The sequence below is a fragment of the Phoenix dactylifera genome, chromosome 5 (assembly GCF_051530095.1).
Source record: "Phoenix dactylifera cultivar Ajwa chromosome 5, Ajwa_hap1_PhDact_Kaust_v1.1, whole genome shotgun sequence".
Classification (NCBI taxonomy): domain Eukaryota; kingdom Viridiplantae; phylum Streptophyta; class Magnoliopsida; order Arecales; family Arecaceae; genus Phoenix; species Phoenix dactylifera.
The window spans coordinates 22172103-22186627 of record NC_143194.1 but is presented as its reverse complement, the minus strand read 5'-3'; the positions used below and the strand labels follow the sequence as shown (position 1 = coordinate 22186627).

Sequence of the window (14525 nt, the reverse complement as noted above, 5' to 3'; positions counted from 1 at the left end):
TACAAGGCTGCTCCAAACACTGTGGGGCATGAAAATTGGAGATGCCAACACCATCTTAAGTTTGTTAGCTAGTGATCTTACTATCAGTTTATAAATAGTATTACATAATCTATACGTTAGATTGCTTCGGCTCAGTAGGGTTCGGAAACCTGGACCACATGAGTTGCCTCCCAAGCATTAGGCATGTGAGTAAATAGAGAAGAAATGACATACAAGTTTATACACATCCTGCTTTACAATAGACTATGAACTTTTGTCCAATCCCAGTGACTCCAATGCTATCTAAATCTTTATGAGGATTCGTACGGTCGTGTGTTTAATCTTACATCGGTTATTCGCCGAGGAGATCTTGGGTACTTATATAAAACTAAGAAATCCAAAAAAATAACTTTCGGCTAGTTTTTTTGGGTGAGGTCCTTGGTAGTTACAATCTCATCCATACTGACTTCCCTACATGGATACACTACAAGAATAATGGTCATTAGCGACGCTTTCTTTGGCCTTTAACGACGCTTTTAAGCGTCGCTAAAAACCATCCCGACGCTTTCGTAAGCGTCGGCAAAGCGTCGCCTATGCTACAGTGGAGAAATTTTTTTCCGACGCATTGAAAAGCGTCGAGGCTTTCCCGACGCTTTTAGCGTCGGCAATTGCAAACTTAGCGACGCTTTAAAGCGTTGCTAGCTGTAATGTAACGATGCTTTAAAGCGTCGGTAGCTAACGACGCTTTAAAGCGTCGCTAATTGATTTCTGGTCGACATTTTAGCGACGCTTTAAAGCGTCGCTAATTGGTCGACATTTTAGCGACGCTTTAAAGCGTCGCTAATTGATTTCTGGTCGAAATTTTAACGACGCTTTAAAGCGTCATTAGAATATTAATTTTTTTAAAAAAATAAAAGCTTTTAATATTAATTCTTGCCTAGAAATCAAACTACCACGAGTCCCTGAAGAATCCCACACCACCTCCACGTCCACCAGTGGCTACGCTATGGCCAGCTGCTCATGCTCCACCGCAACCCAGCCTCAGCCCCCATCCCCACCTCAATCAAGGCGTCCATCACCATCCCGATCCCCATCAGCCACTCCAACAGAAATACCGATCAGGAGGATTCGAGCTCCACCACCATCGCCCTCACCGTCGCTGTCACAGAAATCATCTCAGAAGCAGCCAGCAGAACAAACATAGCTGCAGCAACCATCACCATCTTCTAGAAGATCTTCAGAGCCATCTCCAACTCCAACAAGGTCAAGATCTCCCTCACCACCCCAAGAAACCTCCGAGCCACAACAAGAAGCAACAACTCAGGAGCCCAAATTGGTCCAAAAGCTGAATCTTGGGAAGTTGCAGCAGCTGGGGAAGCGAGGGCACAACAAGAATCATAACCTTAGCAGGTGAGAACAAAGGGGCTACCATGTTAATAGGACATGAGACCGCAAACATGCAAGGCATCCTCCACACTCGCAGAGGCCGCAGGCTTAACAACAACAAGGCCGAGGCAAGCAGCGGTAATAAAGAGATCCAGAAACAGTTGTTGAATCATACAGGTAATAAAAATCCAGCAATCACTGCAAGCATCAATAGCAATGTGCAGAGCATCAACAACTCATTGCTACATGAGAGTTCTCTCATACATTACTTTATAGTGCATTAGTACAAATGTCCTGTGTCAGATGATAATTGCAAAATTAGATGCTAATTATAAAGCTAAAAAGATGGTTTAGGTAGACCTAAGGATCAATTACTTTTTGAGAACTATAGTAGGACCGTCAGCACCACATCAGGACCACCAGAAGAACCAACAGAACCATGAACTTCTCTTGTTTGTAGTATATAAATATCTTTGGTCAGATGATGACTATAAACATTAGGAGTACAACATGTCCACAGCTATGGCCAGATCAAGAAGGGAGGATAAAATAACCAGCACTAAGAGAAAGCAAGATGGCTGAAGAAAATTCTATTTTCTGTAAATGGATTGAAGTCAAAATCCAGGTCTCTCTTTCAATACTAACTCTGTCCCAGTTTCATCGGCAAGTATCCTTCCTCTAAGTCTTAAACCTGAAACACAACAACACATTCAAACTTTCTTAACTCAACCCAAGCAATGTTAAGTATGCAATACGTTCGTCTGAAAGGATTTTCTTTTTAAACACTAATTTCTGTCCATGGGACTGAGCCAGATCAATGAAGTTTTTTTCGACAAAAACTTGATGCAAACAACAGTAATGCATGACATGCTCTCCCATGCACCACATGCCAAAGCCATAACAAATTCTCTGAAAGAAAAGAGAATTTAGAAGAAGTATTAATAACTGTAGAATCCCCAAATGTTAAAAATGCAAGAGTAACTAATGTATAAATCATAAAATATTAAAAACAGTGGATGAATCACAAACCCATACTTAAGAACTGCATTAAATTCCTCATATGGGAATTTATTCTTACAACATAGAAAAGGGAAAGTTATCCCTCCAGTTACTTTTTTTATTCTTAACCACTCTCTAAACACAACAAAAAGAATGAGAGGATAAATTCAACCTTGTAATAGAAATCCAAATCATCATCCTATGCAGCATTAAATATACTTTATTTCTTGTATTTATCCCTCTAACCCAATGCCAAAAAAATTCTGTCCTATTAAATAAGTCGCATCATTTCAACAATATCTGGATGAGTTCTTCTTATCCCCTTAAAATTTATTCTGCAGCCAAATACTGATGCTCAGTAGCCTCAGAGGTGGGAAAGTCAGGCTTACGGTGCCTTGTGCTTTCCTGTAAGTGTACTGTCAGAGGCTGCATAAGAATTAACCAGTCCAAGCATGGAACAATTTCCAAATTACCAAAAACAAGCATCTCAATTATTTGTACCAGGTCAAGTGTAAATACCGGACATTTATATTGGATAGAATGCAGTAAGGGATTTACACATGAACTAAACAGAATGGTACCAAAGTTGGACCCATTTCACAACCATCTGAATCATACTTGCAGCCATCTTAGCCTCTTGCTGTGCTGATGAGATCTTGGGAATATTTGTGGATGATGAGGAATGAAACTTGGGCATAAATCCCACTCTTCAAGCTAACATTAAATTCAGTAAGTATGGGTAAAAATAAAGATATACTTAAGAACTGCATTAAATTCATATGGATCAAAACATTTTCTCTAGCAGAAGTTTCCAAGTTTATCTATTTGAGTTGTTCTAGAACATCACAATATCTAGGCATTCAATTGTTTTTTGTTGACATAGCCATCTCTACAGAAGAAGTAACTATCAAATAACAGCAGAAATTTTAATTAGAATACGAACATGTGAGAGTGTGATCAGCCTTCAAAGTAAAAGACATACAATTTTTTACAGAAGCTAATGCCCCATTGCCTGATCATATGCATTTGTTAATATGTAATTCAATTTAGATTATTTGGAACAGAGGACTAAAAGATTATAAGACAGTTCAAAAGGAAATAAGGAATTAAAGAAAAATCATGTAGGTCTCATCCAAATTTGTTTATCCTTGATTACAAAAAGTAACTGAAGAATCCCGGTGGGGAAAGGAAATATAATTAGAAAGGTGAAGGAAAGAAGAACAAGATTTCCAGGTCTGCATCAATATTTCTGCGTATTATGGCATGCCTTCAAGAGTACGTTAACAGCATAATCATCCCATATCTCTCACTGCAAACTAAAACTATCTGAGAAAGAAGAAGCCATTATTATTAATGGAGAAAGAAACGATACCTGTGGCGAAGATAATAGGATAATGTTCTTGAAATTCTCTAATGTCTTCTGCTGAAAAAGGATAAACAAAATGTATCAGCATATTTTAATTTGGGAGCAATAATGTGATCGGTAATAGATCCATAGTACTAATCCCTATTTAAGGTAATCGTTGGAATATAATTAAGCCTTCAAAATTCATGGCTTCCTTATGGTATCCATACCATAAATCCTAAATTCTGTAACGATAACATGGTCAAGACATTTTTTTGGTAGGCTGGAAGCTCATCTTGCCTCATGCCTTGAGGCAAAGTTCTTTGAAAATGCCTTGAGGCTCATGGGGGAGGCTACATATAATGTGACACCTAGATCCAATGGAAGTCTCAATGATGGCCGACTTATCCTTCAAAATGATGGAAAAGTACTTTGAAAGTGCCATCAGTGCCAGCTAAACCAGGTATTTTATCTTAGAATATGCCCTTCACCACAAAGTGCAAAAGGTGAAAGCAAAAGATTTCCATCAATAAAAAAAGTATAGCCTATGACAATGATATATTTTTGATATTTTGTTCTTGTAATTGTGCTGCTTTCTTTTGAGTAGGAAATCATTTTACTAAATGAAAATGGTGAACACAGAGAAAAATATCCATCGTTGGAGCTATGAGAGTGTGAAATGCAGCCTATGAGAATAGTCATTGCCACACCGATGTTTAGAAGTGTAGAACTCTAAGAATATCTGATTGGTGGTAATAAGCAATCAAAAGTTCGGCACAAGCATTAGCAGCAAACCTTGTAAAATTATCATTTAAACATGGAACCACTGACATAACATAAATTGTGTCTGTCTACTCACTGAATGTGTAACGACATTCTCTGAGCATCAATAGTTTAGGAGCTGGCAGACCAGCTGATTAAATCAGGTCTGATTGGAACCACCAGGACATTGTTTGGCAAGGTTGGTTCTTCTAGTAATCCATATGAACAGATCAAACCAGCAAGTTCCAAGCAGATAGGCCAGGTTGCATATCAGTGGCATGTTTGATTTATTAAAAGACTGTGCTGAAAGCATCAGCCAAGGTTCAAGCGAATGACATTAATTTGGCATAGAATCACTCAATCACCAAACAATAAATCTAATTGCAACCACTAGGGCATTTAAATGTAGTAAAACTTTAATATTAAAGCACCATCAGCTAACAAAAACTATAGCAGCATTGTTTAATACCATCACATCTGGCTTCATTGTCATGCTTCTGATGATCCCTTCTGCCTCTTCCAACAACCCTGCTCGAATCAACAAATCAACCATGCAACCATAATGCTTCATCTCAGGCTGAACCCCATAAACTTTTGACATATTCACAAAGTACCTGCACCCTTCATCCACCAACCCAATGGGCTTTGCACTCTTCTCCAGTTGCATCACTTTAAAGAGGTGCAGTGCCTTCATGAACCTGTTACTCTGCATAGCCCGAAATCATGCAGCTCCAAGAAACCACACCTCTTTCTGCCATTAGATCAAATAACTCCCTCACCAAATCCAGCCGCCGAAGCCGGTCGCCGTCGGCGAGCTCGCAGAGGCACACCACGCAGCCCGGCTCATCTCGTTCCCCCTCCGCGGCCGCCGACGGCAAGGCCTCGTAGGCGAAGGGGCGTCCGGAGGAGGCCACGACGACGAGTCCGGCGAGGCCGGACCCGGCAGCGGAGAAGAGGGGATCGTCGGCCGCGGCGGAGGAGGGGTGGAGGCGTTGGAGGCCGAGGGAGTGGAGGAGGCAGAGGAGGAGGGAGCGGAGGTAGGAGACCCACCCGGCGGCCGCCACGACGAGAAGGATCGGGATGGAGTCGCTGGAGGCGTCGTGGAGTCGGTTCGGGAGCCCCATTTCTTTCCCCCTTCTCCATTCCTTCTTTTAATTTAATTCCTTTCTTAATTTAATAATTATTACAGAGTGAAGAATCGGGAGAAAGAAAGAGGGAGAAGAGGCAGTGGGCGTCTGGGGCGGCGGCGGGGGAGAGGGAGAGGGCTTTGAAGGGGGCATTGAGGAGGAGGAGGAAGGGGATTTGGGCTTATCTGCGGCGGAGGAGGCGGGAGATATCCACAGAGAGGAGGCCAACGGAGAGGGGGAGGAGGGGAAGGAGATGCGGCGGAGGAACGCGATTTGGGGTCGCTCGAAGGAGGGGAATGGCTGAGATCGGCGGAGGGAGGGGGGAGTCGGTCGGCGTGAGCTATAAGGGATATAAGGCTGCGGAGGGAGAGGGTCGATCGGGGTTTGTGGTGGGAGATATGAAGTCCGACGACGCTTATAAGCGTCGTCGCATTTCTCCCTTATGCCGACGCTCTTTAGCGTCGGTGAATCCATCCAAAGCGTCCGCGAAAAATTTTTTACCGACGCTCCCTCAAAGCATCGGCATTTACTGTTGCAAGAAAAGAAATTGCCGACGCTTTTATCTAGCGTCGGCAATTTAGAGTCGGCAAACATCTCTTTTGTTGTAGTGATAGTACTGTCCATGAGCCAAGAGCTTGGTGGTGTTAGATCCCTAGAGGAAGTCCACCTTTGTTTCAAAAAATGCAGAAAGGCAACAACAATAGAATCCTCCTCCTCCACTCCTTTTCGAGTTCATAACCTACAACATTCTGTTTCTCCTCCTTCTGAAAACAGTCAATTGGTGATAGAACCTAATATTCCCATCCCATTCTGCAGCCATTGAGGTCTTGATTTTTGAAGCTACAAAGTTTCTTGCATTCTCAGCAATTTGTGACACTTGCTAGGGTGGCGCCTAAGTATCTACAATTCAACCCCCCTAATTCCCTGCTCTGCCTCCCTTTGCTGAGTTTGCTCTCAGAATATTGCCGCTTGTCTACTCCTAGTTGCAAAAGTAGCTCTGGTGGCACTCTGAATTCTCTCTTTTGTAACTTCTTTTGTTCCTTTCTCACAAGTTGTCTTATTCTACTTGGCAACCATACTTCTTATTAATCCTTTTTGTATTCTTTATTGTTTGCCTCAATCAATAAAAGATGGGTGGTCCATAACCACCCTTTTAATCACAACAAAAAAATGAAAATCTCCAGTGGCACTCAACTTCTGAGAAACGTTATATGTGGGAGACCCAGTAGTATGAATTTGCCAAGCATCGTGGACAACATGTCTGGACTATCAAACTAACAACCATAAGTTCTCAAAGCGAAAAGTATGGTGGAAACCACTCCTCAGAGCCTACATGAAGGCATCCAATCGTTCGAAATCGAAGTGCAGGAGGTGCTTTTATGACAAGAAAGATTCGAGTTATTCTAAGTAAGAAAATTATTCGATGGACCAGATCTAGTGGGCCAATCCAAATCCGAGGCATGTATGTAGCCGATTATAGGATGAATTCTTACCCTTTGATCTTGAATAGTTTAGATACAAGGAGGGTAATGTGGCAAACGGCTATTAGATTGGTCCACTGGCAACAAGGGGATGTCAACAAAAACTTACCTCTGGTGAGCTCTACGGCAAAATCCTCGAGATCCTCCATGGTAATAAACTGAAATTCATTCTCTAATTGAGGGATTCCAAAGACAAATCCTGGAGGAGAGGGAAGAGCCCCTTTTATAGATGAAATTCAAGGCTTAATCATGGTAGGATTGGCTCCTCAGTCTCTGAATATGAGTCCTCTTTTTCCTCTTCCATCTGCAGGCCGTGTGAGCCGTTACTCATGCTAGGCTTGCGGCCCAAATTATGTGTGGGCTGGTTAGTGGACCGGGCCCTCACATTCTCGCCCCTTTAAATAATTTCGTTCTTGAAATTAACTGTTGCCCAGAAGACAACCCAAGGAGGGGGGGGGGGGGGGGGGGGGGGGGGGAAGTGAATTGGGTTCTAATTAAAACTGGATTCTTCAAATTTTATCTAATGTAATTAATGAAAGCTTTCTTGATTTTAAGCAAATGGAATTGAGTAATCTATAAGAAAGCAGTAAAGAAGTAAAGCAAGATAGATCACAATACAAACACAAGATTTTTATAGTGGTTCGGAGCCAACCCTTGCTCCTACGTCCACTCTCCAAGCTTCTCTTGGGAGTTCACTATAATCTTAAGATTACAACACAGTTATTTTACAAACTCACAACCTAACTTGTTGTTTTTGCAGGATCACAACGAACCTGATCGATTTTTCCTGGCTCACTGACTAAAACCTCTCCGTTTGTTTTCTTGGGCTCACAAAAAATTCCGTTAGTTTTACGGGCTCACCAACAAACCTTTACCCCTTAATTCAATCTCCTGATTGAATCAAGTAACAAATAACAGAGAAATAAAGTTTAAAGATTATAAGCTTCTAAATAAGCAGATATAGCAATATAAAGAAAATATAAAGGAAGAAGCCTTCAAACAAATTTTACCGATGGAAGACTTTGCTTCTCCTTTGCTGGATCCTCTCTTGAATGCACTGATAGTTGAGGACTACTTCAATGAGCCTTTAATGTGAGGAGTGCTTTGAAATCGCTTGGGATGCAATAACTCCTCCTTTCGTTTTGAATGGCTCTAACTCTCCTTCAGTGGTTGATAGACTTGAATGCTCTTAATGAATTTTTTCTCTTGTTGTTGTTTAAACTTAGAACCACCTTTTATAACTTAACTTCTCGAAAACTAGCCGTTAGAGAGGAGAAAAGAGTCATTCTGACAAAACTGCGCGTCCTAACAAAGTATCCGTTGGGATCGGAGTCGACTTACCCATCTTGGAGTTAGCTCGGCTGAAACAGGAGACGTCTCGTGAAAATCTGGAGTCGAATCGAAATCGGGTTCTTACAAATTGGCTCTCTATCGATCCTGTAAGAGTCGGCTCGAAGGAATCGGGAGTTGGCTCGCCTACGACATTTTCAAATGTGAATTACCAGCTATTCTATAGGAGATGGCTCAACCAATTCCGGAGTTAGCTCGCATTCTGGTCTATGCAAAATTGCTCTCGGCCTTTTCTTGTAAGAGTCGACTTATGAATAGTTGGAGTCGACTCGGCCACTGTGCCAAAGAAATTACTTTTCAACTTCAATTTGCGGGAGACGAGTCAAAACTTATGGGAGTCGACTCGCGCACCGTAGCTTGAAAATTTGTTCTTTGATTTTTCTGTAAGAGTCAGCTCGTGAACAGTGGGAGTCGACTCGAGCACTGTGCCTTGAAAACTTGCTCTTTGACTTTTCTGTAAGAGTCGGTCCTTGAAGAGTTGGAGTCGACTCGAGCACTGTGCCTTAAAAATCACCTCTTTGTCTTTTCTGTAAGAGTCGACTCATGAACAGTTGGAGTCGACTCGCGCTCTGTACTTGAAAAAACTGCTTCCTATTTTTACTGACTCGCCTCATTTGGGAGCTGGCTTGAGGAAGTGCCAGAAGGTAACCATGTGCCAGAGTCGATTCGTGAATTCTGGAAGTCCACTCGAGAGCAAAGCAAATACTTTAATGGTTCCAAACATGAGTAAAGTTAAACTTGAATTTCCTAAACCATATTCTAAGGCATTCTTATAAGTTTAAAAGTATTTTACCTGAAACACTTACTTGAATTCATTAGTACAATATGAAATATACTCAAGTATTTTGGGCTCATCAAAATCAGATAGGGGATCAACAATCACTCAGCATTAACATACCTAAATTTTCAAAAGGCTGCGGATGCTTGACCTTCATCTCTTCTTTGAGCTTCCAAGTGGCCTCTCTTTTTGAATGATTGTTCCATTGTACTTTTATAAAATGAATGGTTCGATACCATAAGATGCAACGGCTCATATGCTACTATATGACTTGGGTCTGGAATATATTTCTTCAACATTAACACATGAAATACGTTGTGCACACTCGATATGCCACCTCTCCAATCTTGTCGAAAATCTCAAAAGGACCAGCATACCTAGGGCTCAATTTGCTACGAACTCCAAATCTCATCACACCTTTAGTGGGAGGCACTTTGAGAAAATTATGATCCCTAATTTGAAATTTCAGCTCTCTCCTTCTATTATCGACATAACTTTTTTGTCATCTCAGAGCTATACGGAGTTGTTCTCTGATCACTTGAATCTTAGCCATAGTCTATTGCACTGTCTTTGGGCCTAATAATTTTTACTCACCTACGTCATTCCAATAAATAGGAGATCGGCACTTCCGACCATACGTCTCAAATGGAGCCATTTGTATGCTTGCTTGATAACTATAATTGTAAGCAAACTCCACTAGTGACAAGTGACTATCCCATCCACTTTGACATAGGCTCTCAGCATATCTTTTGAAATTTTGATGGTCCTTTTTGACTGTCTGTTTTAGGATGGAAGGCTGTGCTAAAGCTCAATTTGGTTCCAAGGACTTTATAAAAACTTCTCCAAAATTGTGAAACAAATCTACTGTCTCTATTTAATATAATGATAACTGGAACTGCATGAAGCTTCACAAACTACTATATATATAAACCTGCCAATCTCTCTAAGGACAAACCGACTTTGAACGGTAAGAAATGTGCTAACTTAGTTAGCCGATCAACAATTACCCACACTGCATCATTATCTTGTGGACTTTTTGGCAAGCTAGTCACAAAATCCATAGTGATATCGCTCTAACATAGGCAACGCTTTGGCGATACTTTCGATGATCTTTACCGATACTTATAAGCGTCGGTAATTTTCTTTTCGACGCTTTTAAAATCGTTGCTAAAATGTTGCCTATGTTAGAGTGAAGAACTAAATTGCCTATGCTTTTCAAAAGTGTCGGCAAAAATAGAAGTTAAAGCATCGGCAATACTTTTTCTAACGACGCTTCAAAACATCGATAGAATTATTTTTTTTAAAAAATAAAAAGCCAGATTAATTTTTTTGAGGCAAAAAAAATCTGTAGAGAGAGATTAACAAACTTAATTTAAAGAAAAAGAGTCCAATTTCTGTTCTCCATTACTAGTTCCTTCTGATTCTGCTTCTTCTAATAGCATAAGATAGATAAAAAAAATAAAATTAAAAAAGAAATAACACAGAAACAATAACAAATACTCAATTTATTGTTGTTTTTTTTTAACAATTAAAAATTAAAAATTACACTAGAAATGAAAGCATCCCTTGGCCGCAGTAGCTTCTTTGCAATCTTCGATGCTGCAGTCTTCATCTTCATCTTGGTTTCCATCTTATTCCTTATAAGATTGTCACTACGATAAATAACCTAAAAATTATGCAAATTAATCACATAAATCCAAGCAAAATGAATGTATCTCATAGATCCATTACATTCTAAAAAAGATTCATTCAAGAGACATACCTTCCATGGGGAAATCATGAAAGGTGCTAAGGGTGATGCCCTTGACGAACTCCTTAAGCTCCTTGGTGATGCCGTCGAGATCCCAGGCCGGGTCCAGCACTGCGGATCTACTTGGCACGAGGGGGAAGATATGAAGGCTAGGGAGGTCAACGGTGAGGGTCTTGATCTGGTTGGCGGTGCGAAGGGCCTCAGAGTGGATGCTGTCGGCCTTCTTGGTGGCCTCGGTAGCGAGCTCCTTGGACTCACTATAGAAAAATAGTTATTCCCGACACCCAACTGCCGACGCTAGGAAGAAGCGTCGGCAATTTGACTGGCATGCCAAATTTTGCTAACGCTCCTAAATAACGTCGAAAGATATCGATAGTTTGGTGGGAAGTCTGACTTAGACGACACTAAAAAGCATTGTCGGAAACCAAAATAGAAATGACGCTTAAGAAAGCATCGTCGGAGGCTGATTCCTCCAATGACGCTTTAGAAAGCGTCGTCGGAGGACGATTTCTCCAACGACACATTAGAAAGCATCGTCAGAGGCTAAGGCTTTACTCTTTTTCTTTTCCTCCCAAACAACACTTTAAAAAGCATCGTTGGAGACCCATTCTCTCTTCCACCAAAACAAACCCCCTTCCCAACAACGCTTTAAAAGCGTTGTCAGAGACCCTAGCCCCCTCCCTCTCCTTACAAATCCCTAACCCCCTCCCCATCTCTCCTTCAAATCCCTAACCTCCTCCCCATCTCTCCTTACAAATCTCTTCGAGCCCTTGGTCCTCGACACTCTGAGCATGTTCCAGGCGGTCTCCCTGACCAGCTCTCAGGAATGCGACTCTCTCCCCTACTCTCAAGAACGCGCGATGCCATCACCTTCTCCTGCTCGCCTCTCTCTCCCTTCCTCCCCTGCTCTGCCCTTAGCAGCGGCGAAGGATGAAGAGGCGGCGAACTCGCCTACACTACAACAAAATCGTGCTTTAACGACTCTTTTTTGCCGACGCTTTCTCTAAGCATCGGCGATTTTCCGACTCGCGCCCAAATCTCCCGACGCTTTCAAAAAGCGTCGGCCATAGACGACGCTAATTAGCGTCGTCGTAGACTATGTCCTAAGACGACACTTATACGCGTCGTCAGAAGTAAAATTGACAAGGCTTATATGCAAAACCTAGTGGCCATTCCCCTCCTCCTCATTCTGCATCCCGATCAAGGCTTGCCCTAGCTCCTCCCCTCCTCTCTCCTCTCTGACGACGAGCGGCCGACCCTTGTCTTCTCCGGCGCCGAGCGACGTCCGACGGCAAGCTCCTCTCCTCCTCCCTCCTCTCCGACGACGAGCGGCCGATCCTTGTCCACTCCGGCACCGAGCGACGTCCAACGGCGAGCTCCTCTCCTCCTCCCTCCTCTCCGACGACGAGCGGCCGACCCTTGTCCTCTCCGGTGCCGAGCGACATTCGACGGCAAGCTCCTCTCCTCCTTTCTCCTCTCCGGCATTTAATAGCAGATGAGTTTTTTCGCCAACCCTCTCCGGCATTTCAAATTTTAGAATTAACCAAATATTAGTAGCTCGTGGATTGGTCCATAGAAGTTCTTATTTATATGCATGATGTATTGTCTGTTACTTCTGATCTTATTTGCGGTGATTTGTGGTGCTTATTTCCCTAGAGACAAAATCCCTATTCTACTAGAGATAATATTGGGATAAACAAGTAGGACAGCCCTAAAATGATAACCGGGAATAAAATCCTAATATAACAGGAGCAATGATTTCCAATACACTTATGCCTCCCACAGGCTGGGTTATTTGAATATCAAGCTCAACACTATCATTGTTCAGACCAGCAGATTCTTTCCATGATCACGAGCATGATGGTGGTGGTTACATGATGACAGCAACAAAGAAGAATAGGAGTCTGACAAATTTTCCAGAAGAGTCCAACTGTGTTCATTCTTTTCATCAATTTGGTAAAAGCTCATGATTTTTTATACCTCTTCCTCGTTATTCATTTTTGTAATATTATTTACTCTTTTAATATTTTTTTTATTTTTTTGTATTTGTTTTTACCTTTCATTTATTTTTTGTGGGAAAAGAATAGGAAGCCAGACAGGAAATCACTCAGAAACTAGTTTGAAGTGTGTTCATGTGCATATGCTTGTTTGTTTCTTGCCAGTTGCCTCATTTTGAGGAAATGGAATTGAATCTGTTTCCAATGAATATGAAGGTTGTACTGTCTCTATCATCACTTTGAAGAAAAAAAAAAGCACAGCAACCTGCATGGAGAAAAGCATGAAACCTTGTTCAACCATCTGCTGAAAAGTTGGCAGGCTGATTTTTTCAATCCAAACATTTGATACAGTGAACAGCATTAATTCTGCAACTAAGGACCAACAGCTATTTCATTGTAATACATGAGTATAGTAATTTTAGTGATTAGTATTTGGTGGGATCCTGCTAAGCAAATCTCATCATGCTTGCAGAGTTAGATGGTTCATGGTTGTCAGAAGTAACTGCTGTCATAATCTGAGAGCATGCTAATTTATTCAGACCTCCAATAGGGTATTACATTTGGTTGTTCTCAGAAGAAGAAATCAGTAAGAAGGAATGTTGATAAAAATTTTACTCTGTAGGAAAAAGGGAATGAGTGATAACTGATGAGAAGCTGTGCAGTCAAATTTAACAATGTTATTCGAAATTCTCCAAGTATGATAATGCACTGGTTGAAACAATTACAACATTTATAGATATTTGCGGAACACCAATGACCTATAGATTACTCTGGCTTTTTTCCCCTCTAAATAAACATATGCATTACTCTGTTGCTGTCACTATCAAGAGAGTTTATTTTGATGATTGAGAACAAGAAGGTGGGAAAAAGTCCATTACAGAACTCCAGTCTCAGGACCACTGAGAATGTTCAGAGATTGCCGAACCTTCAAGCCTCAAGTAATCATAGAATAGCCCAAGGAACTGATTGAGACGTGGCCTGTCTGAAATATAACATGCTATCTCCTTTGGCCAACAAGGGAGCAATGGTGCTATCCACACCCAAATCATATGCTTCTCTCTTTGTGCCATTTGCCGTATGCCATATTGGCAATAGAAAGGTTCTTTGTGATTATAGGATTGCTATGATCTCTTTGCAAGATAATTGTTGACAAGGTCAATTTCAATTGCTCAGCTGATCACATTAAATTAATTAGCAATTCATTTAGATTTTATTTATTATTTAACTAGTATTGCTTCTTTTTGTGCATACGAGGTAACAACATGCCGCGAAGAAAACGATTCAAAGATGTTGAGTTTCAATACACGTCCGTGGGATCTTCTTCCGATCAGTCCCTGCAGTCCCAGCAGCCTGACGAGCCCTAGCAGCACGAGTTCCATTTTCAGCACGAGTCTCACTCTCAGCACGAGTCTCAGTCTGAGCACGTGCCACCTGCTGATTGTCCAGACATGGATGACGTGAACATCCAGGGTAATTTGATTTACATTTTATATATTAATTTTTTTTACAATCTAATTATATTAAATCATTTGCCTTTAATGTTTTAATTAGTAAATGGATATTTTATTTTA

At 41.4% G+C, this 14525-nt stretch overlaps 1 protein-coding gene across 4 annotated transcripts; it reads right to left on the bottom strand.

The window, feature by feature from the left end:
- Positions 1-1610: 1610 nt before the first annotated feature.
- Positions 1611-5971, bottom strand: LOC103700493 (E3 ubiquitin-protein ligase RHA2A-like). Of its 4 annotated transcripts, none has more exons than XM_039119300.3 (5): positions 5251-5971; positions 5086-5177; positions 4941-4999; positions 3737-3787; positions 1611-2056 (listed from the first exon to the last, which is right to left on the bottom strand). In XM_039119300.3, the coding sequence occupies exons 1-5, from the start codon at positions 5593-5595 to the stop codon at positions 1980-1982; spliced, it is 624 nt and encodes a 207-aa protein (XP_038975228.2). In that variant the 5' UTR covers positions 5596-5971; the 3' UTR covers positions 1611-1979. The 4 variants fall into 4 exon arrangements, with proteins under 4 accessions (XP_038975228.2, XP_038975229.2, XP_089786861.1 ...); XM_039119301.3 differs by having other exon boundaries at positions 1611-3078; positions 5251-5970; XM_089930735.1 differs by having other exon boundaries at positions 1611-3078; positions 4941-5177.
- Positions 5972-14525: the final 8554 nt, after the last annotated feature.

Excerpts from the sequence above, each read along its gene's own strand:
- LOC103700493 (XM_089930735.1), bottom strand. The coding sequence starts at position 5,595 with ATGGGGCTCCCGAACCGACTCCACGACGCCTCCAGCGACTCCATCCCG. Across the intron at positions 5,178-5,250 it reads GGCTTCGGCGGCTGGATTTG|AGTAACAGGTTCATGAAGGC; the intron begins GTGAGGGAGTTA and ends CGGGCTATGCAG. Across the intron at positions 3,788-4,940 it reads CAATGAAGCCAGATGTGATG|CAGAAGACATTAGAGAATTT; the intron begins GTATTAAACAAT and ends ATCCTTTTTCAG.